This window comes from Scyliorhinus torazame, chromosome 1 (genome assembly GCF_047496885.1).
Source record: "Scyliorhinus torazame isolate Kashiwa2021f chromosome 1, sScyTor2.1, whole genome shotgun sequence".
Classification (NCBI taxonomy): domain Eukaryota; kingdom Metazoa; phylum Chordata; class Chondrichthyes; order Carcharhiniformes; family Scyliorhinidae; genus Scyliorhinus; species Scyliorhinus torazame.
In genome coordinates this window covers 183,970,220-183,993,671 of record NC_092707.1, presented here as the reverse complement: position 1 = coordinate 183,993,671, position 23,452 = coordinate 183,970,220, and the positions used below count along the sequence as shown (strand labels likewise).

General features: G+C 45.4%; 1 protein-coding gene across 5 annotated transcripts in view; it reads right to left on the bottom strand.

Moving 5' to 3' along the window:
* The window catches only part of LOC140418151 (zinc finger MYM-type protein 4-like), a 397,827-nt gene that overhangs the window by 27,669 nt on the left and 346,706 nt on the right, over positions 1 to 23,452 (bottom strand). For all 5 annotated transcript variants that reach the window (XM_072501573.1, XM_072501589.1, XM_072501581.1 and 2 more), the window contains 4 exons: positions 22,070 to 22,220; positions 20,985 to 21,157; positions 3,199 to 3,349; positions 2,157 to 2,279 (listed from right to left, as the gene is read on the bottom strand). In XM_072501573.1, the coding sequence (XP_072357674.1) occupies positions 2,157 to 2,279; positions 3,199 to 3,349; positions 20,985 to 21,157; positions 22,070 to 22,220 (598 nt within the window). The remainder of the gene's footprint in view (positions 1 to 2,156; positions 2,280 to 3,198; positions 3,350 to 20,984; positions 21,158 to 22,069; positions 22,221 to 23,452) is intronic.

Here is a 23,452-nt window from a genome sequence, read left to right as displayed (position 1 = left end):
GTATGCTGTTGGGTAACTTAGACTATCTGAATTCTCCCTCTGTGTACTTGAACAGGTGGCAGAATATGGCGACAAGGGGCTTTTCACAGTAACTTCATTGCAGTGTTAACGTAAGCCTACTTGTGACAATAAAGATTATTAAATTAAAATACACTGCAGAATTTATTTAAATACACAACTGATGGGCACCCAAGACAAGAGTTCAGCAGTACAACCCCCTCTGAATATCTTTCCCTTTATCCTATCTGTTCTTAACATTTAGCCAAGTGACTGAGGAGATAGGTATACCTTTAATAGACCTCCAAAATAAACAAAGGAGACAATGCTAAGGAAACTGCCTATTTGAATCTGTGGCGCAGCTTTCTAACAGCTTGCATCCATTTGGTGCCCTCGACACAGAAAAAATGTCAGTGCTCCATTTGGGTGCAATCAAAAGATGGACAGTGAATAAAGATAAAAGCTATGTCAAAGAGGTGAACTGGGAAAATCTACTTTTTAAGTTGCCAAAATATTTTATCCACTACAGTTCCATAAGCAGCTCTTCCCCTGAAAAAAATTGTCAGCTACCAAGACAAATTAGAAATCCAATTATATGATAAGTTATTAAAGATCTGAACTTTGATCATGGCCAATTTGGAAACTAAATATTTTCTTTAAATTGTTGCTGCAAGCTGGTTGGAGGGCAAAGTCGTCAGTGAAACTATTGTCAGACAGTGCAAAAGGAATAGAATTACTGTGACTAAAAGGAGGTACCTTTTTCTTTCACAATCATACAAAGTACAGGAGTAAGGAAAAAATCTCATTCGAAAAACTCCGATGAACGTGCATATGAAGAAATCTAATTATAATATATCACGCAAAAGCACATATATAGCAACTATCTAAACTCATTTTCGGCAATATTCATAAAACGAATGAGTGAAGCCAGAGAAAAAGGTAACGTTTTAGACAAAATAGAATCTTTTCTGACCATGAATTCGCTCGGTCCTCTGTATTTTTGACAACAGCAAAATGAGCTGTAAAATATCTCACAAGCATGTAAACAGGTGAGATAAACGGGTAAACCATAGAATCCTCAGAATCCCTAGCGCAGAAGGAGAACATTCAACCCAGAACATTCAACGCAGAGCCATCCATCATGATGTTCCCGATCGTGGGAATTAAGACGGAACAGCCGCAGCTGCCGGCTTTTAAAAATGACGGCGTGACCAGCTTTAAAAATGTGTGCGTGCTGCGCAAGCGTGTCTGCCCATCAGTGCACATGCCCTAAGCCCAGAGAGAAACACTGCCTCTTTTTGACGTCAGCGCGCTACCTAGAAGATTTTTTAAAAATTCAATTCAATTTCCTGTATCTGTCCTGAAGCTCAAACGCCTGCAGAACTCTCTTTGATAGTGAATTTTAGAGATTAAAAAGATTCCCAATACTTTTGTGTTAAGTAATTCTTCCTCATCTATGTCTAAAATCGTCGCATTGTAATTTGCAGACTATATCCCCAGGCTGTAAATCACCCATCTGAGGAAAACTTATATTCTGCATCTGCTCTGTAGAATCCTCAGAGAATAATGTCTGTTTCAATGAGGTCATTTCTGATTCTTCACTACTCTAGACCATAGAATTTAAGCCCAGGCTCACCTCTCGCATCAAAGGCATGGGTCGCGAGGGCCGGCCGGCGCAGGTCGCGAGGGCCGGCCGACTGGTAAAAATAGGTCCCGTGCAAAAAGTTTGAAAAACACTGCTGTAAAGCAATTGGGTTTGCCCCACAAAATAAGTCTCCAAACTTGGCCTTGTGGTCAGGGGATGGAATAAGCAATAGATGGGTGACTTGCATGAAAATGTTGGAATGAAAGAAGAAATAAATGGTGCAATTCACCTATTCAGTGCCTGCTCGTAAATAGTGACAAGAATCAGTGGCACAGACCCATGATGTTGCCTGCCTGCTTTTAAAATGATGTCTAAATCCAGACAATCCTTCAGGACCAGATTTAAATGTCAAATAGAGAGAAACAAATTCACTTACGAGGAGGCAGCACATTGCGTTTTTAACTGAGAACTGATGTTTCTGCAGCTAGCATTCAACAATTTTTAAATTCTCCACACACATTGTTTGCTAAAAGATGGGCAAATGCTACATCCAAGTTTGCAGCCGCCTACATACCATTTAAAGTGGTGGTTGAACTAGCAGCATTTTGTACTGGCGGGGTGTTAGCCAACGACATTACAGTTGCTATGACAGGAGTAGCTTCCTTTCGCTGGATACTTGGAACATTTGGTACTGTTACTGTTGATAGAAGATAGTAATTGCATTTAAATCTTTCAATAATCATTCTGTAATGATACGGAACATTTAATATTGAGCAGTTTCTAATTCACACAACACCAACTATTATATCTTCACATCACTTTTTGCAGAAACACTCCTCCAGTGGCATTGTTCAATGAATCAAAGTACAATGTCCTTGTACACGATGGAACATACAATACTGTTGTCACTGATTTATTGCAGTTAAATAAGGCAAATTGTGCTCAAACTCCATATTGGTGGAGTGTACTGAAGATTTCAGAATTAAATTATATGTTTGTATGTGTGGTCTTAGTGCGAGAAATTGGTTGATTATACTTCTATTTTCATACATTATAGATATCCATGAAAATATATATATGTGTTTCATGTAATCCACACACAAGGTTTGAAGAATCATAGCAACTTATCTGGGGGGTGGCAATTGTGTTTTCAGACAATTTTACATGATAATCAGCTATTAAATGCAGACTTCATCAGTGACCTGCATTAGCTCACTTAAGGTAAATTTAAAGGAACGTTAAGATTTTATGGTGAGGTGAAGTGTTTTTTTTGAACACTCTTCATCGTGGAGCAGTCATTAAGACATGTACCATGAAGTCTCGAGGACTTAGTAAATATGTTGACTTTGCAATGAAGACAATGAGCCTCAACCATCATGAGCAATGCATCAATTGTTGAACCAGGCACGGTGCATGACTTGCCAATTAGTTTCAACTGGTTTAAATTTATACCCAATTAACTTGAAAAAACAGGAAATAAGTGCAAATAGGATTGGATAGATTTGGATTCATTGCTAAAGTTAATGCCAGGAAGAAATTTAGTCACTCCTCTCGAACAGTGACACACACACAAGCTCACTGAAAAAAAACAGAACTGTAGGGATTGCATTTAATACCTTTTCCATCTTGAGGTGCTGTTTCTGTCAGGCGATGTTGATTGCAGAATGTGAGGACACAATGAAGGTTACAGAAATGTTTGGTTTGTCCATGCCATTTAATTGACTCATTTAGTTTACCTTGGCGTTTGCAGCAATCACACTTAGCCATCTACAGAATAAAAAGATAAATAAAATTCAAAACATCCAACTCCATTCTTCATAAATTTTGTAAATTCATTGAAAGTCCGTATATGAAGTGTCAACCTTTCAGTGGGAGCATGTTCAATTTGGGTAACAAGGCTGAGGCTTCAGGCCACACGACAGGGTTTGAACACAACTCAACAGACAGCTCAATGCAGAAGGAGTGCAATGATGTCAGAGGGGTTGTCCTACAGAAGAGTTAAATCAAGTGTACAGATGAATAGTACAACTTGAAAGAGCAAAATCATCCCTGGTGTCCTGATAACATTCCTCCTTGAATTATCAAAACAAATCAACTTGTCATTTGTTGTTTACAGGACCTTGCTCAAATCGGCTGCCTTATTTGACCACAGACTAACAACTAAGTGTAATAAATTAATCATTGGCTTTGAAGTGTTTGGAAGAAAAAAATAGCTAAAGCTCCTACTCCTGATCACCTTTGGCTGTCTTGTCTGAAAAGTGAGCTTGTGCGCTGGTCGAAGACGCACATAGTCTGGTACAGTTGAACAGCTTACTGAAATGCATCGTCCAAGGTCAACCATATTTGAGTCAGATCTTCGCGAGCTGTCTGTGCCAAGAAAGCAAAAGCCAGCTTTAGTCACTACACTGAAAAAATATGTGGGTGTCTGTGCAGATGTGTGATATGTAATCAGTTGTTAAGAATTAGTCTTATTAGTCTTGTCAGTAACCATGGAATGGAACAGCCGGTGTCATGACAAACTCCAGTAGCATCACTTCCATCCCAGTGTGTTCTGAGTGGGTGCTCCTTTCAATCAGTTGCCACTGGTTAGCTAACTGGTTAACCTGCCTCCTTTTCTTAGCCTTTCCATGCCTTGATGGAACATAGGCCATGGACAAATTCCTCCCACCTAATCCAGTCTTGGGTCAAACTTCCAGTTGTTGCCATGTACAGCCGTCGGCTCTCATCTCTTCTTCTGTACCCCATCTCCATGTTTCTTGGCCTGCCTTGCAATCTCTTTCCTTGCAGCTTCCATATGTGAGCTTGTTGTGTAATGTTGTTCTGCGACTTCCTCAAAGTATAGCCTTTTGATTTGGAGGGCTATTGGGTCTTTTGTCTCCTCCCATAGCCTAATATTTTGATCGTATTTGGGCCAGTGTATCCCAAGGATCCTTCCCCGGCATCGGTTGATGAAGGATTGGATTCTCATCAACGTTGTTTTGGCGTTCTCCATGTTTCAGAGCCATAAAGGAGAACAGACTTGAGGTCAGAGTTGCAGATCTTTTGCTTTGTGGGGTAAACTTGATTGTACTGAGCGTATTCAGGCAGCATGGTGACACAGTGGCTAGCACTACTGCTTCACAGCTCCAGGGTCTCGGTTCACTGCCTGTGTGGAGTTTGCACTTTCTCCCAGTGTCTGCATGGGTTTCCTCCGGGTGCGGTTTCCTCCCACAGTCCAAAGATGTGGTTCGATGGATTGGCCATGCTAAATTGCCCCAGAGTCTCCAAAAGATTAGGTGGGGTTACTGGGTTAGGGTGAAGGTGTGGGCTTGAGTGGGGTGCTCTTTCCCAGGGCCGGTGCAGACTCGATGGGCCGAATGGCCTCCTTCTGCACTGTAAATTCTATGATTCTATTCACCTAAGGGAGCAAAGGTTTGGTTTATCAAGCATTTAAATAAGCCTCATAGTATTCTGAGCAAGAGTTGGGAATTCAGGAAGCTATGTGATCTCTTTTGATTTCCAGATGTTGGAGAGGGTGATGAATGTTGATCTTTGCTTTCAGAAAATATTTTATTGAGGCATTTATAATTTTAACAATTTTAAACGTCAAATTTCAACAAGAACAAAAACACAGCAATTCACCAAGAAACCCCAAGCACAGACCCCAGCCAACATGGCTTACATAAACACTGCTACCCAAGTCTGATCTTTATATCGTCTGACCCACCAGTAGTACTTATGACACTACCCAGATAGATAAAAGACATTACTTCATCTAGTTCTGTGTTCCTTATCTTAATGCAGTTGCTATTTAGAGTGCTTATTCGCATCATCTTTGTTTTCTCTACATTAACTTTGGCTAACCTGCCTTAGAAGCACAAAGAACATGCTTCCTAAATTCCCAACTCTTGCTCAGAATACTCTTGAGAAATATTGAAGTCCTTGATAAACCACATTTTTGCTTCCTGAGATGAATACACTCAGCTGCACATTCAAGTTTACCCAACATAAAGTGCAAAGAAAACTGACATCATATACTATGAATAGTTTATGAATGAGAGATAATCTTTTGTCCATTCTTATATTTTATCCGTGACAGATACTATGACTAAGGCACATTTTAGCATTGTTCCCGTTTCCAACAGGGAAAGACAGTGCTTGTTGGAATAACCTGTGCAATACTTAAATAAAGTACTTGATTGCTATTGGCCTCATGGTGGAAGTCATAAATTAAGGTCACTGGATAGTGTAGCCTTCATGAAAAAATAAACAGAACTGGCTGCGAGATCCCTAAAACACAGGTAAACATCCCCAAATTGATTAAAATGGACATCATATGCCAGTGGCTCTGATCAAAATCTACTCTAAGATATTGCCTAACAACTTTGTACTGGAAGTTTTGTGAATGCTGTGAGGGGGGGCCCTGCAAATCACGTGCATATGTTTTGGTCCTGTCTAAGACTGGAGGGGTATTGGAGAGAGGTCTTCAGGGTAATCTCGAAGGTGGTGCATATGAAACTCGAACCGGGTCTCCTAGAAGCCATATTCGGGGTGACTGATCGGCAGGGGTTGGAAGCAGGCACGGCGGTAGATGTCTTAGCCTTCATCTCGTTGATCACCTGAAGGCGGGTCTTCTTGGAGTAGAGGTCAGCTTCTCCACCCTGTGCCCTGGCATGGCGGGGAGATCTGCTGGAGTTCGTAACACTCGAGAAAGTGAAGTTCGAGTTGAGGGGAAGGATCGAAGGGTTCTACAATTCATAGGCTTTGTTTATTATCCATTTTTCAGAATTGGATGACATCGAACATTAGTGGGGGGGATGGTTTGGAGCGTATATGTAGTTGGTGATTATGTATGGGGTGATGGTGGATTCCTGATTCTTTTTCTTTGGTGTTTGTATTTAAAATGTTGAGAGTTGTTTGGGGTTTGGTGGTGGGATGAAGGGATTTCTGGCCAGGGGATTGACATTGTATTTGTTACTGTTGATTATTTGTTGGAAGGTGTACATTTGATGAAAATGTGAAAAAGGAGAATAAAAATATATATTTTTTTAAATTTGTATTGGAAAGTACACTGCATTGTCAAAAGATTTTCCTATATACCTGGATTTTATCTCTACTGATTTGAATTTTGGAAGTTTGCCAATTCAAGCTGTTCTTGATATCTGTACTCGACACAAGCATCAAAGAAAACCTTGGAAAATACAACTACCTTTCCTCTCTGCAAGTGCTGATTTTTTGGATGGTACAAGATGCCTGGGAAGCTGTAGGTGCAACAGTACCCTCTTGTGGTAGGGAAGTGACATATCACACAATTACATTTAGTGGTAGAATTTTCTGTAAAAATAATGGTGGTCAACAACCTCAACAGAGTGTGTGCGCAAATCAAACAGCAACTCCAGATGAATACAGATCTGCACGTAAATGTGAACATCCAGAGGTGCTGCAAGAGGTGTTCTCCTCATCTGTAAACTCTGAAAAATTCAGGATTATTCTTCAAATATACTGAATGGTGTAATGTTCCTGTATTTCTGTCATTGTTATGGGCTAAACCTGCCACAAAATGTTGTAGCTAGTCGATGCTTCCTGTCAATAGCATGATAATTATGAATGGACATCTTCTCTGGGAGTAAAAATATGAAGGTGTACAACAGGGAGGAATTTTATTCTTTCAGATTTTAACTGTTGGGACATAAGGTTTTACAAAATTAACGATTGTTCTCTTCCTCTTTTGTCTCTTTTCTCTAATTTCACTTTCTCTCAATTTTGCTTTAACCTATTTGACACTGAATTCACTATTCCTTTTTTAAAAAAATATATTTTATTCAAAATTTTTGGCCAACCATGACAGTACATTGTGTATCCTTTACACAATAATATAACAATATAAATAACAATGGCCAGTTTTAAGCAAGAAATAAATATATATAAATATCAAAATTTTAAAAAACAAAACAAAAAACAAGACAAAACTAAATGGCAACTGCCTTGTCCCAAGTAAATACTCTCCAAAAATACAATTCAGCAGTCCAATATACAATTACCTATAACAACAACCTATACATATTATACATATACACTAACATCCTTGAGAGTCCTTCTGGTTTCTCCCCCCCCCCCCCCCTCCCTCAACCACCCCCCCACCCCCCCCTGGGCTGCTGTTGCTGTCTTCTTCTTTTCCATTCCCTCTATCTTTCTGTGAGGTATTCGACGAACGGTTGCCACCGCCTGGTGAACCCTTGAGCCGATCCCCTTAGGACGAACTTAATCCGTTCCAACTTTATAAACCCTGCCATGTCATTTATCCAGGTCTCCACACCTGGGGGCTTGGCTTCCTTCCACATCAACAGTATCCTGTGCCGGGCTACTAGGGACGCAAAGGCCAAAACATCAGCCTCTTTCGCCTCCTGCACTCCCGGCCCCTCTGCAACCCCGAATATAGCCAACCCCCAGCTTGGTTCGACCTGGACCCCCACCACCTTCGAAAGCACCTTTGTCACCCCCACCCAAAACCCCTGTATAGTGCCAGACATGACCAGAACATGTGGGTGTGATTCGCTGGGCTTCTCGAGCATCTCACACACCTATCCTCTACTCCAAAAAATTTACTGAGCCGTGCTCCAGTCATATGCGCCCTGTGTAACACCTTAAATTGTATCAGGCTTAGCCTGGCACACGAGGACGATGAGTTTACCCTACTTAGGGCATCAGCCCACAGCCCCTCCTCAATCTCCTCCCCCAGCTCCTCTTCCCATTTCCCTTTCAGCTCATCTACCATAATCTCCCCCTCGTCCCTCATTTCCCTATATATGTCTGATACCTTACCGTCCCCCACCCCTGTCTTTGAGATCACTCTGTCCTGCACCTCCTGCGTCGGGAGCTGCGGGAATTCCCTCACCTGTTGCCTCGCAAAAGCCCTCAGTTGCATATACCGGAATGCATTCCCTTGGGGCAACCCATATTTTTCGGTCAGCGCTCCCAGACTTGCAAACGTCCCATCTACAAACAGATCTCTCAATTGTGCTACTCCTGCTCTTTGCCATGTTCCAAATCCCCCATCCATTCTCCCCGGAGCAAACCTATGGTTATTTCTTATCGGGGACCACACCGAGGCTCCCGTCTTTCCCCTATGCCGCCTCCACTGCCCCCAAATTTTCAGAGTAGCCACCACCACCGGGCTTGTGGTGTATTTCTTCGGTGAGAACGGCAACGGCGCCGTCACCATAGCTTGTAGGCTAGTCCCCCTGCAGGACGCCCTCTCCAATCTCTTCCACGCCGCTCCCTCCTCTTCTCCCATCCACTTACATACCATTGAGATATTGGCGGCCCAGTAGTACTCACTTAGGCTCGGTAGTGCCAGCCCCACCCTATCCCTACTACGCTGCAAAAATCCCTTCCTCACTCTCGGCGTCTTCCCGGCCCACACAAAACTCATGATACTCTTCTCAATCCTTTTGAAAAAAGCCTTCGTGATCACCACCGGGAGGCACTGAAACACAAAGAGGAATCTCGGGAGGACCACCATTTTAACCGCCTGCACCCTCCCTGCCAGTGACAGGGATACCATGTCCCATCTCTTGAAGTCCTCCTCCATCTGTTCCACCAACCGCGTTAAATTTAACCTATGCAATGTACCCCAATTCTTGGCTATCTGGATCCCCAAGTACCGAAAGTCCCTTGTTACCTTCCTCAGCGGTAAGTCCTCTATTTCTCTGCTCTGCTCCCCTGGATGCACCACAAACAACTCACTTTTCCTCATGTTCAGTTTATATCCTGAAAATTCTCCAAACTCCCCAAGTATCCGCATTATCTCTGGCATCCCCTCCGCCGGGTCCACCACATACAACAACAAATCGTCCGCATACAGAGATACCCGGTGTTCTTCTCCTCCCCTGCGTACTCCCCTCCACTTACTGGAACCCCTCAATGCTATTGCCAGGGGCTCAATCGCCAGTTCAAACAATAATGGGGACAGAGGACATCCCTGCCTCGTCCCTCTATGGAGCCGAAAATACGCAGACCCCCGTCCATTCGTGACCACGCTCGCCATCGGGGCCCTATACAGCAGCTGTACCCATCTAATATACTCATCTCCAAAGCCAAATCTCCTCAACACCTCCCACAAATAATCCCACTCCACTCTATCAAATGCTTTCTCGGCATCCATCGCCACCACTATCTCCGCTTCCCCCTCTGGTGGGGGCATCATCATTACCCCTAGCAGCCTCCGTATATTCGTATTCAGCTGTCTCCCCTTCACAAACCCAGTTTGGTCCTCATGGACCACCCCCGGGACACAATCCTCTATCCTCATTGCCATTACCTTGGCCAGAATCTTAGCGTCTACATTCAGGAGGGAAATAGGCCTATAGGACCCGCATTGCAGCGGGTCTTTTTCTTTCTTTAGGAGAAGCGATATCGTTGCCTCTGACATAGTCGGGGGCAGCTGTCCCCTTTCCCTCGCCTCATTAAAGGTTCTCATCAGTAACGGGGCGAGCAAGTCCACATATTTCCTGTAAAATTCAACTGGGAATCCATCCGGTCCCGGAGCCTTCCCCGCCTGCATGCTCCAAATTCCTTTTACTACTTCCTCCATTTCGATCTGTGCTCCCAGTCCCACCCTCTCCTGCTCCTCCACCTTAGGAAATTCCAGCTGTTCCAGAAAACACATCATTCTCTCCTTCCCATCCGGGGGCTGAGCTTCATATAATCTTTCACAGAATGCCTTGAACACTCCATTCACTCTCTCCGCTCCCCGCTCCATCTCTCCCTCCTCATCCCTCACTCCCCCTATTTCCCTCGCTGCTCCCCTTTTCCTCAATTGGTGGGCCAGCAACCTGCTCGCCTTCTCCCCATATTCGTATTGTACACCATGTGCCTTCCTCCACTGTGCCTCTGCAGTACCCGTAGTTAGAAAATCAAATTCTACGTGTAGCCTTTGCCTTTCCCTGTACAGTCCCTCCTCCGGTGCTTCTGCATATTGCCTGTCCACCCTCAGAAGTTCTTGCAGCAACCGCTCCTGTTCCCTACTCTCCTGCTTTCCTTTATGTGCCCTGATTGATATCAGCTCCCCTCTAACCACTGCCTTCAGCGCCTCCCAGACCACTCCCACCTGGACCTCCCCATTATCATTGAGTTCCAAGTACTTTTCAATGCACCCCCTCGCCCTTAGACACACACCCTCATCTGACATTAGTCCCATGTCCATTCTCCAGGGTGGACGCCGTTCTTTTTCCTCCCCTATCTCCAAGTCCACCCAATGTGGAGCGTGATCCGAAATAGCTATAGCCGTATACTCCGTCCCCCTCACCTTCGGGATCAACGCCCTTCCCAAAACAAAAAAGTCTATTCGCGAATAAACTTTGTGGACGTAGGAGAAAAACGAAAACTCCTTACTCCTAGGTCTACTAAATCTCCATGGGTCTACTCCTCCCATCTGCTCCATAAAGTCTTTAAGCACCTTGGCTGCTGCCGGCCTCCTTCCAGTCCTGGACCTCGATCTGTCCAGCTCTGGTTCCAGCACCGTGTTAAAATCTCCACCCATTACCAACTTCCCCACCTCTAGGTCCGGGATACGTCCTAACATGCGCCTCATAAAGTTGGCATCATCCCAGTTCGGGGCATATACGTTCACTAAGACCACCGCCTCCCCCTGTAATTTGCCACTCACCATCACGTATCTGCCCCCACTATCTGCCACTATGGTCTTTGCCTCAAACATTACCCGCTTCCCCACTAATATAGCCACCCCCCTGTTTTTCGCATCTAGCCCCGAATGAAACACCTGCCCCACCCATCCTTTGCGTAGTCTAACCTGGTCTATCAGTTTCAAATGCGTCTCCTGTAACATAACCACATCTGCCTTAAGTTTCTTTAGGTGTGCGAGTACCCGTGCCCTCTTTATCGGCCCGTTCAGCCCTCTCACATTCCACGTGATCAGCCGGGTTGGGGGGCTCTTTACCCCCCCCTTGTCGATTAGCCATCCCCTTTTACCCAGCTCCTCACCCGGGTCCCACGCAGCTGTGTTTCCCCCAGGCGGTGCCCCCCCCCCGCCCCGCCCACCCCACCCCATACCAGCTCCCCCTTCTCCCCAGCAGCAGCAAACCAGTAAATCCCCCCCTCCCACCCCCCCGGCTAGATCCCCCACTAGCGTAGTTACACCCCCCATGTTGCTCCCAGAAGTCAGCAAACTCTGGCCGACCTCGGCTTCCCCCCGTGACCTCGGCTCGCACCGTGCGACGCCCCCTCCTTCCTGCTTCCCTATTCCCGCCATAATTATCATAGCGCGGGGACAAAGCCCGCGCTTTCCTTTTGGCCCCGCCCCCAATGGCCAACGCCCCCAACTCCTCCACCTCCCTACCTCACAACCTGTGGAAGAGAGAAAAGGTACCGGGTCGCAGGATTAACAATATCAAAATCATCTCTCCCCCCTTTTTGCCCCACCACTTTGTCTCAAACGTTCTTTTTTAATAACCCACTCATTCCAATTTCTCTTCAACAATAAATGTCCACGCCTCATCCGCCGTTTCAAAGTAGTGGTGCTTCCCTTGATATGTGACCCACAGTCTTGCCGGCTGCAGCATTCCAAATTTGATGATCTTTTTATGAAGCACCGCCTTGGCCCGATTAAAGCTCGCCCTCCTTCTCGCCACCTCCGCACTCCAGTCTTGATATACGCGGATCACCGCGTTCTCCCATCTACTGCTCCGAGTTTTCTTTGCCCGTCTTAGGACCATCTCTCTGTCCTTAAAACGGAGGAATCTCACCACTATGGCTCGAGGAATTTCTCCTGCCCTCGGTCTTCGCGCCATAACTCGATAGGCTCCCTCCACCTCCAGCGGACCCGTCGGGGCCTCCGATCCCATCAACGAGTGCAGCATCGTGCTCACATATGCCCCGACGTCCGCCCCTTCTGCACCTTCAGGAAGACCAAGAATCCTTAAATTCTTCCTCCTGGCATTATTCTCCAGCACCTCCAGCCTTTCCACACATCGTTTATGGTGTGCCTCGTGCATCTCCGTCTTCACCACCAGGTCCTGTATATCGTCCTCGTTCTCGGCAGCCTTTGCCTTCACGACCCGAAGCTCCCGCTCCTGGGTCTTTTGCTCATCTTTTAGCCCTTCAATCGCCTGTAATATCGGGGCCAACAGCTCCTTCTTCATCTCCTTTTTAAGCTCTTCCACGCAGCGTTTCAAAAACTCGTGTTGTTCAGGGCCCCATATTAAACTGCCACCTTCCGACGCCATCTTGGTTTTTGCTTGCCTTCCTTGCCGCTGCTCTAAAGGATCCACCGCAATCCGGCCACTTTCCTCTCCTTTTTCCATCCGTATCCAGGGGGGATTCCCTTCTGGTTTACTGCACAGTGCTTTTAGCCATTAATAAGAGCCCCAACGGCAATTTTAAGAGCCCAAAAGTCCGTTCCACCGGGAGCTGCCGAAACGTGCGGCTTAGCTGGTCATCGCCGCACCCGGAAGTCTGAATTCACTATTCCAACTGGCAGCTCTTGGTTGGTGAACAATAATTCGATTCGATACACACTTGCTTCTCCTGTTCACACAGGTCCGGGGTACCCTGAAGGCTGCATGCAGCTTGTATTACTAATTTACATCCATTTACATGTTAATGAACATCCAGTACAAAAGGTCACAGGAATTAAATGGACAAGTGTTGAACAAATGACGGGTGCTGTTCTTTCGCCAGCTAGTCAATTCCAACCATGTACATCTTCATTAGATCATGTGAACCTCAAATTAACTCAATGCATATGGTCTGCCTCTTACCTAATGTGGCTGTGTTCATTTTGGTAGTTTTCTGTGTTCTCCTCTGCTTCTCTCCCCCTTTCCATATAACTTTGATTAACTTAATTTTCCTTCGCTTGAGGTGAGGATGGCATGACAAAAAAGATCTATAAACTACATTTTCTGGTGTCGTTTCTGGGGGGTCCAGTTGCAGGATTTACCCAGGAGGGAGCACAATCAATGGGTAGGAGGGAAAATTCAGCAGGGGTGCTCCTTCTCGGCCTGATGGACGTTAGAGCAATTTGGACTGCACATTGGAGAGGGGGGTAGTTGCAGGGATAGTGTTGTGATCCACTTGGGGTGGGGGGGGAAAAGAGAAGACCGGGTACCAAAATATCCACATTTACTGAATCATTCCTAATCACAAACACAATTCCACTTTTCATAACTTTTGTTTCAACATGAAATAGAACCAACACAAATTACATATGAATTAACAGGCGAATGATGTTTCAATTAAAAAGGTACATTTCATTTTAAATAGTCGATATACATCTAACACAACCGCAATCATTTGCATCACTCCCTGCATCAACGTGGCACTACGTAGCTACAGTTCCCGTACCAGCCTCCCTGAACAAGCGCCGGAATGTGGCGACTAGGGGCTTTTCACAGTAACTTCATTGAAGCCTACTTGTGACAATAAGCGATTATTATTACAATATACCCCAAACAACCGTCAACATTTTAAATACAAACATCAAAGAAAAGGATTCAGGAATCCACCATCCACCCAGACATAGTCACCAACAACATACTGTTACGGGCCAGGGTTTAGAGAACACCAAAGTAAATCATGGAGTTACCCGACCGTAAGTATTTTTAAACAAAACAATGTTTATTCATCCAGTTAACATTTTATAAACACACAGTAAACATCTTATTGGCTACCAACACAAATACTCCCCCAAAAGATCCAGTAATCTATCGGTAACCCTCAGTAACTTTCCCAACAACACCCATAAGCCAAACACCCTTTTTTCCCATAAAAACTGTAGGTTCGTATTCTTTACAGAAACAGGTATTACTTTGAAATTATCAAGTGATCTGGAGACATTCTTCATCATGCAGAGAGACCAAAATACACCTTCTTGGTTTGGGTGCAGCTCAATTGAAAACCGAAAGTAAAACTCAGAGCCAAAAACAGCTTCCAGCTCAAAACGAAAGTAAAAAGCTGAGCCAGCGCCCAGCTCCACCCACACAATGACATCACTGCAGCCACTTGAGAAGACAAACATTTTTAAAGTGATATTCCCATGACGATACACAGTACAACATCCCCCCCCCCCACACACGATGTTCGATGTTATCCAATTCTTGAAAGTGCATAATAAACAACGCCCATGAATTGTAGAAACCTTCCATCCTTCCCTCAACTCATGTTAAAAACTCCAACAGATCCCCCCGCCATGCCAGGGCACAGAGTGGAGAATCTGACCTCCACCCCAACAGGATCCGCCTTCTGGTGATCAGCAAGGCGAAGGTTAAAACATTTGCCTCCGCACCCACTCTCAATCCCAGCCGATCCGATACCCCGATTATAGCCTCCAGAGGACCCGGCTCAAGCCTCACATGTACCACCTTTGAAATTACCCTGAACACCTCCCTCCAATACCCCATCAGCTTTGGACAGGACCAAAACATATGAACGTAGTTTTCGCACCGCCCCACACCCCAGCACCGTTCACAAATATCCATTACCCCTCAAAGTGTTAGTTCATCCTCGCCTTTGTGCGGTGCGCCCTATACACCATCTTCAGCTGCATCAGCCCCAATCTCGCGCACAAAGCTGAGACGTTTACCCTCCAGAGCACCTCACACCACAACCCCTCCTCTATGCTCTCTCCAGCTCTTCAGTCCACTTTGCCTTAATCCCCTCCAGCAGTGCCTTCTCTTCTCCCAGAATAGCTCCATAAATCGCCGACACCACCCTTTTCTCCATTTCCCCTGCAGTCAGCACCTCCTCCAACAGTGTGGAGGCCCGCGCCACTGGAAAGCTCTGTATCTCCTTCTCAACGAAATCTCGGGCCTGCATAAACCGAAACATTTCGTCCCCAGCTCCTTCAATTCCGTAAACCGGCCCCCGAAAAACAAATCCTTGAATGCCCTGACTCCCTTCTCCTCCCATCTCTGAAAACTCCCAGCCCACTTCCCTGGCTCAAATCTGTGATTCTCCCGAATTGGCATTTTCCTTGACCCCGCCAACAGCCTGAAGTGTTGGCGCAACTGCCTCCAGATTTTCAAAGTCGCTTAGGGCAACACGGTAGCATGATGGTTAGCACAATTGCTTCACAGCTCCAGGGTTCCAGGTTCGATTCCCGGCTTGGGTCACTGTCTATGCGGAGTCTGCACGTTCTCCCCGTGTGTGCGTGGGTTTCCTCCGGGTGCTCCGGTTTCCTCCCACAGTCCAAAGATGTGCAGGTTAGGTGGATTGGCCATGCTAAATTGCCCTTAGTGTCCAAAATTGCCCTTAGTGTTGGGTGGGGTTACTGGGTTATGGGGATAGGGTGGAGGTGTGGGCTTGGGTAGGGTGCTCTTTCAAAGAGCCGGTGCAGACTCGATGGGCCGAATGGCCTCCTCCTGCACTGTAAATTCTATGATACTACATAGAACATAAAACGATACAGCGCAGTACAGGCCCTTCGGCCCACAATGTTGCACCGAAACAAAAGCCATCTAACCTACACTATGCTTATCATCCATATGCTTATCCAATAAACCTTTAAATGCCCTCAATGTTGGCGGGTTCACTACTGTTGCAGGTAGGGCATTCCACGGCCTCACCACTCTTTGCGTAAAGAACCTACCTCTGACCTATATCTATTACCCCTCAGTTTAAAGCTATGTCCCCTCGTGCCAGCCATTTCCATCCGCGGGAGAAGGCTCTCACTGTCCACCCTATCTAACCCCCTGATCCCCTACTTACGGACTGTCTTGAGTATTTTCCCGGGGCCATCGGGATGGCGCTGTTGCCAACGCCCTCAATCCCGACTCCCTGCACAGCCTCAGACTCTCCTCCACTCTAACCCATGGGAGTACCCCCCACCCCCCTCTAATCCAGCTCCTCACCTTCTACGCGTTCGCCGCCTAGTAATAATATAGTAAATTCGGAAGACCAATCTCCCTGACTGCCGTCCTCTCTGCAACAGCAGCTTCCTAATCCTAGCCACCTTCACCCCCCAGATAAACGAGGTAATCATCTTTTCGACTTCCTTGAAAAATGCCTTTGGTAGGAAGTTCGTCAGACACTGAAAATAAACAAGAATCGCGACAACGTATTCATTTTAATTGCCTGTACCCGACCTGCCAGCGACAGAGGGAGACCATCCCACTCTGCCAGATGCACTTTGACCACTCTCCATAGTAATGTTATACCTACGGACCCCCCTTCACAGCTCTCGGGTCCCAGGTTTGATTCCTGGCTTGGGTGACTGTCTGTGTGAAGTCTGCATATCCTCCCATCCTTTCATAGTGTCTGCGTGGGTTTCTTCCGGGTGTTCCGGTTTCCTCCCACAGTCCAAAGATGAGCAGATAGGTGGATTGACTATGTAAATTGCCCTTAGTGTCCAAAAGGGTTAAGTGGAGTTCCAGGGATAGGGTGGAGGTGTGGGCTTGGGTGGGTGCTCTTTCCAAGGGCCGGTGCAGACTCAATGGACCGAATGGCCTCCTTCAGCATTGTAAATTATGTGAATCATGTGCCACCTGCACCTCCAGATATCTAAAGTGAGCCCCTGCCCTACGGAATGGTAGCCCCTTACCCCTGCTTGACACACCACAAAATAACTAAATTTAGCTTATACCCCAAAAAAAGACCCAAACACTGTAAGCAGCTCCGACATGCCCCCCATTGACACACTCTGTTCCGATGCATACAACAAGAAATTGCCCGCATACAAAGATACCCTATGCTCTGCACCCCCGCTCTACTCGATCAAACGCCTTCTCGGCGTCCATTGCCACTACCACCTCTGTCTCCCTCCCCGGCGCCATAACCACGTTCAATACCCTCCTAATGTTCGAAAAGAGCTGCCTCCCCTTCACAAAGCCCCTCTGATGTTCCCCTATCATCTTCGGGAGGCACTCCTCCAACCTACCCGCCAATACCTTCGCCAAGGTATTGAGGAGGGTGAAACTGATGTTATGTTTTCGGGGTAAATTTTAACACATCAGTCTTTATCTGCCAATTCCATGTGGGGGGGATCATTGTGCCTGTAAATGTGGAGAGCAGGGGCGAATCAAGTGTCATATCCATCTTTACCTCCGCGCCATTGCTTCACAGCTCCAGGGTCCTAGGTTTGATTCCCGGCTTGGGTCACTGTCTGTGCGGAGTCTGCATGTTCTCCTAGTGTCTGACTGGGTTTCCTCTGGGTGTTCCGGTTTCCTCCCACAGTCCAAAGATGTGCAGGTTATGTGGATTGGCCATAGTGACCAAAAAGGTTAGGTTGGGTTACAGGGATTGGGTGGAGGTGTGAGCTTGGGTGGGATGCTCATTCAAAGGGCCAGTGCAGATTCAATGGGCCGAATGGTCTCCTTTCGCACTGTAAATTCTATGATAATCTATGAAACATCTTTGCGTCCACATTCAAAAGTGACATGGACCAATACGACACACATTCTGTCGAATCCTTATCCTTCTTCAGCAACAGGGTGATTGATACCTGCCCCAAAGTCTGTGGCAACACTCCCTTCCTTCCCTATCACCTCCTCAAACATCCCCACCATCAGCGGCGCCAACCTATATTTAAATTTCTTGTAATGCTTTACCGGAAACCCATCTGGCCCTGCTACCTTTCCCGACTGCATCCTCCCAATCGCATCTTTTATCTCCTGCTCCACTATGGTCCCCTCCAATATGGCCCTGCCCCTCCCCCAATCTCGGGTATTCCAAACCATCCATGAATTCCTGCATCTCCCGATCCTCCCCAGATGGCTCCGGCCTATACAATCGCTCGTAAAACTCCTCAAACATCCTATTAATCTGATCTGGAGCCACCACCAACTATCCCGCACCTGAACAATTTCCCTCGCCGCCACCTCCCTCCGAGACTGAACTGCCGGAATGCGGCCCACCTTCTCTCCATACTCTTAGACCACTCCCCTTGCCCACCTCAATTGGCGCACCGCCTGCCTAGTGGGCAGCCGGTCAGAACTCGCCTGCAACTCCTTCCTCTTTTCCAACAGTGTTGGATCCACACCCTCTGCATACCTCCTATCCACTTCCAACATCTCATCTATTAACCTTTGCCATTCCACCCTCTCCTCCCTATCCACCTTTGCCTTAAACAATATCACCCCCCCCACTAAGCTACCTTCACTGGGGCAATTGCCTCCTCTACCAACACCTTTAGCGCCACTACCATCTCCTTTCTCATTAAACTCAGCCATCTTCTCTGCTGTAAGCAGTGCGACTCCCCCCAGCGGCCTGGCCTCCGCCCCCTCGTCAGCCCTTGGGCTGGTCCTCATGCTCGACGGCAGGCTCTCATTCTCTCCCCTCCTCAGTGCTATCTTCCTGTGATCTTTGGGCATCTTTCGCCTCTTTGCCGGTTCTTAGTCCTTTATGAATTGCCCCGCAGGACCAGGCATTAAAAATTTCCCCCCCAAAAAAGATAAAATATAAGCCTCAAGCAGGAGCCACCTAACGTGTGACGACTCCTCTACATGCTGCCTTTGGCTGCCTCGTGTTCTGGGCCTTGCCCCGTTGCTCCGGCTGCTTCAAGCACTGACCTCAGTCTCACTGCTCCTGCTGCTCCACACATTAACTTCAGCCCTGCTGCTGCACACTTTTATCTTCAGTTCTGCTGCTCCAGCTGCCTCACCCTCTGTCACCGTTTCAGCTGCCTCACTCCTGGATTCGGACCTGCTGCCTCGTGTTAGGACCGCCCCCAATGCTCCAATTGCCGCGCACTCCGGGCTCGACACCTCGGCTCTGGCTGCCCGATACTCCTGCGGGGGTTTTCACCGGTTTTAAACCGGCTTGGTTTGGCGCCTGTGCCCTCGGCCCTAAACGTTGAAAAAAGTCAGGTGGGAAAAAACGGGAAAACCATCCCGTAAACACCGAGAATTGTGTCCGCCGGCGGGAGCCTCTTCTTAATGCGGCGGTTCCACTCGCGAGCGCCACCGGAAGTTGATTTTACACCATTTTTAGCCAGTTCATGGAGTACCTCCAAGAGCTCCTATCTCCTTTCTGCCAAGCAGAAAAACTAACCTCTTGTTGAGTCATTTGCTTCTATGCAAAATAATTTGATGTGTTCCTCTTTCGGTCTGCTTTCACTTTGTGCCATCTGCACCATCACCCTCCATCCCCTGTGCTTGTAGCTCTATGTGTCTGACTACATGGCCAAATATTACCTTCCTTCCCATTGGAACGGAGTCCAGGTTAAGGGTCACCAGGTCACATGGGTCGGTGTTTATTAACCAAGAAAAATGCTACTGAGCCCTTCACAACTCATGCAACCCCCTTAGATATTTTTCAAACATTCTTAAAATTATGGAATCCAGAGATTATAAAGAAATTACAAATTTTCCTGATTATTCTGTCAAAGGTTGTCACAAAAGGGATACGAGAGATGAGGGATGAGAGCAAGGATGTAGATAAGTTTTAGATCATGGATGGGGAAGGTCCCTGAATGAAATCAATGTAAAGAGTCCATTTGTTTCTTCACGTACCCCAACTCCAGCTTGTACCCTATGCCTTCACCTTGCAATATTTCTCTTTTCGCTCCCTGCTTTATACCCTGGCTCAGTTCCTTTACCCCCACTTTCCGCTCAGTACCCCAATTCCATTCCTTGCCCTGCCTGCTCTTTATTACCACTTCATTCTTAGTCTTCCCTTTCTCATCGCACCACAGTTGAGGACACCTTCTTTATAAAAAACAAGTTATAATCGCCAGTTTTCAGCAAGATTAAAGCTGGAGCTGGGAACCGAGATCATTGGGAGTAGAAGTGAGCAGAAATTGCAATTTTAATAAAATTGATTAAACTTCTTTGCTGTGCAAGGGAGACAAAGAAAATAAAACAGACTTCGGAGGAGCAGGAGTGCAACATAGTATTAGGAAGACTGAAAGGAATGTGGCATCTTTACCTTGATGAACATCAGACATAGGGCAAAGGCAGCTTGCTATTATCTATTAGCTGCTTTAATAATGGTCAAGCTTTAACGTAATACTAATAATGGTCAAGCTTTAACATAATATAAAGCAAAGAAGTCTTTTTATAATAGTTTTCTATCTTCAAGGTTCAATGCTTAATTTTTAAGACTGATTGCAGCTTGCTCCTCACATACTGTACCACAGCTAGCAGTAACGTTCTGCTATCCCCCCCAAGTTCCCCACATATACACATGTCTGAAGAATGGAATAACTCCAAAATCTCTGCACATAATTAATGCGCATCACCTCAGTCCGATTGCAATATGAAAGTTAAGATATGCAGATGGGTCTTGTGTCTGAGAACTGATGCTGCACTCCAGTGTGCCTGTCTGCAGTCACAATGGGTTTGGCAACTGAAAGATTTCAATTGACACAGGAAATGTATCAGCACCAACACGAACTGAAACGGGAGATAAACCAATTCTGTATCAACTCAAATTAATTCAATTATGACTTACAGAAGTGAAGAAGTTTACCCACCTGATAAAACAGCACAGTAAACTTGAACAAACATTCTTCACTGCAGAACTCCTCTATTTTCCCTCCAAACTGCTGGTTAAGTAGGCGTTTTGATGACTGTGAACAGGAACTACAAGCTTTACAGTGAAGTCCCCAACGTTTTGCCAAGTCATGCTTGTAAAGAAGCTTGCAACCTGCAAACGGCATAACAAAAGAACATTTTTAAAACAAAAATGAGTGCATGAATAGAAAACATGTCATCTCTTTTTTGTAGGAATGCCCTTACCATATTTTCATTCCCTTTCCTACTCGCAATGTTGTTGAGATCTGCACAGTTGCAGATTACTGGAGTTGTGCCGGCTTTGAATTAGTTTTGCAGCTTTATTTGGCCCAGTCGATAAATGCCCTGTGCAACGTGGTACTAACCCATTAAAAGACTCCTAGGATTCAGTCTGCTACTCGAATATTTGACCTCAGCAAGTGGCTTTATGTTCCCTGTAGCTGAATACTTTTAGCATTCCTTCTGTTTTCTCTGCCTTGGGTCTCCTACACTATTCCAACTCAATGTAAACGCCATAAACAGAATTACATCTTTCTAATGGGCATGGGCAAATCTCTTGTTGGGAACATTTATTTCTGATTAACTTCAGACTTTAGCCAGAGCTTCCAATTTCCTCCCTTCCATGACCTGGCTACAGAATGGTGCATGGTGTGAAGATGGAAAGCTTAACTAATGGAAGAGGCAAATAAAGAAACATCTTCCAGGTTTGTAGGGAATTGGAAAGGGCAGTAGAATAAATCAAAGTCAAAAATCAAATTAAATAATGTTGACTATCAAGTTCCCTTCAATTAATTTCACGGAATGGGAGGGGGCCGGGGGGTCTCCAGTTTATTTTCAGTGATGCTTTATCCAAGGATATTTTGGCTTATTTGATAGATTAAATAATTTGTTGAGTGGAAATTGTAAATGATTGCAAAGATCATGTTTGATGGTCATACTGAACAAAATAGTCTATCAGTCTAAATGTTCATTTAAGTTTGCATAATGTGAGGGCTAAGATTTTAGTTCATTCAGCACCACAACTATTTCAAATTACATCCATTACCTTCACTACAAAATGGCTTGTCAACACTTGAAAACTTTACAGTCTCTTTGACAATCTTTTCAGACCGACAGTATTCACATATTGCCACCACAGAGTTGATCCGCTTGTATTCATCACAACAGGATTTTCCACAGAACTGAACCATTCTACCCTGTAAAGAAAGTTAAAGTTGACTGTTGACACTGGTGAAAATGACATCATATAAAAGTATCACAAAAACCTGTGAAAAGTAAATGATTTCACTTATGAAATGGAGGGTTCAATTAAACCAAAAAAGCTTTATCCATATTTTTTAAATCCCAAAAGAAGAGATTACTTATTTGAAAAAGTATTTTACAATTTCAAATTTAAATCCTTTTTTTAAAGTATCATGAGGTGCTTGGTCACAAGTTTGACATTATAGAACCTTAGAATCCAAAATACATTGTTTGCAGGCATCATCATTTGGTCCATAACACCCATGCTGGTTCTCTGAAAGAGCTATCCACTTTCCTGCTCCCATGCCCTTTAGAATTTTCTTTTACAAAACGTTTGTCTACTTGCCTTTTAAAAGCGATAATAGATTCGTCTGTCACTCATTTTTGATAGAGCATTCCATGCTGACAAATGGTTCCAGGGAAGAGGCACTTCAGTTAGGAAGAGAGATTGGAAAATCTGGAGTTGTTCTCCTTGGAGAAGAGAAGGTTGAGAGGAGATTTGACAGAGGTGTTCAAAATCATGAGGGCTGGATAGAATGTATTGGGAGAAACTGTACCCACAGGCCAAAAACCAGAGAACACCGATTTATGGTGAATGGCATAAGAGCCAAGGATGCAAGAGAAAAACTTTTTGACTCAAGTGGTTAGGATCTGGAATGCACTAGAGTGTGGTGAAGTAAAACTTCATCGTGGCTTTCAAAAAGGTAGAATAATTATCTAGAGAAAACATTTGCAGGGGTACAGGGAAAAGGCAGGAGTGTGGGACTAGATGAGTAACTGTTGCAGAGAACCAGCACAGGCACAATGGGACAATAGGCTTCCTTCTGTGCAGTAACCATTCTATGATTCTAAGTTTATTTAAAAGAACCTCCTTTTGTGCTTTAACCTTAAATTTTACTTACTGACCACTATAAATAATTTTCTCCTCATCCACTTGTAATTTTGTGGATTCAGGCTGCCTCTTAAAAATCTTTGCTCAATAAAATGCAAGTATTATTCTTTCCAAAAGCAATTTTCCACTTACAAGACTGTTTTACTGAAATTCATGCAGAGATTCCCAGTGATAGTTTTCCTGCTGTCTCATTAAATTATGATATCACCCAGTGGAGCAGTTCATATGGAGAGGACAAAGCAAGCGGCACAGTAACACTGTTGCGTCACAGCTCCAGGATCCCAGGTTCGATTT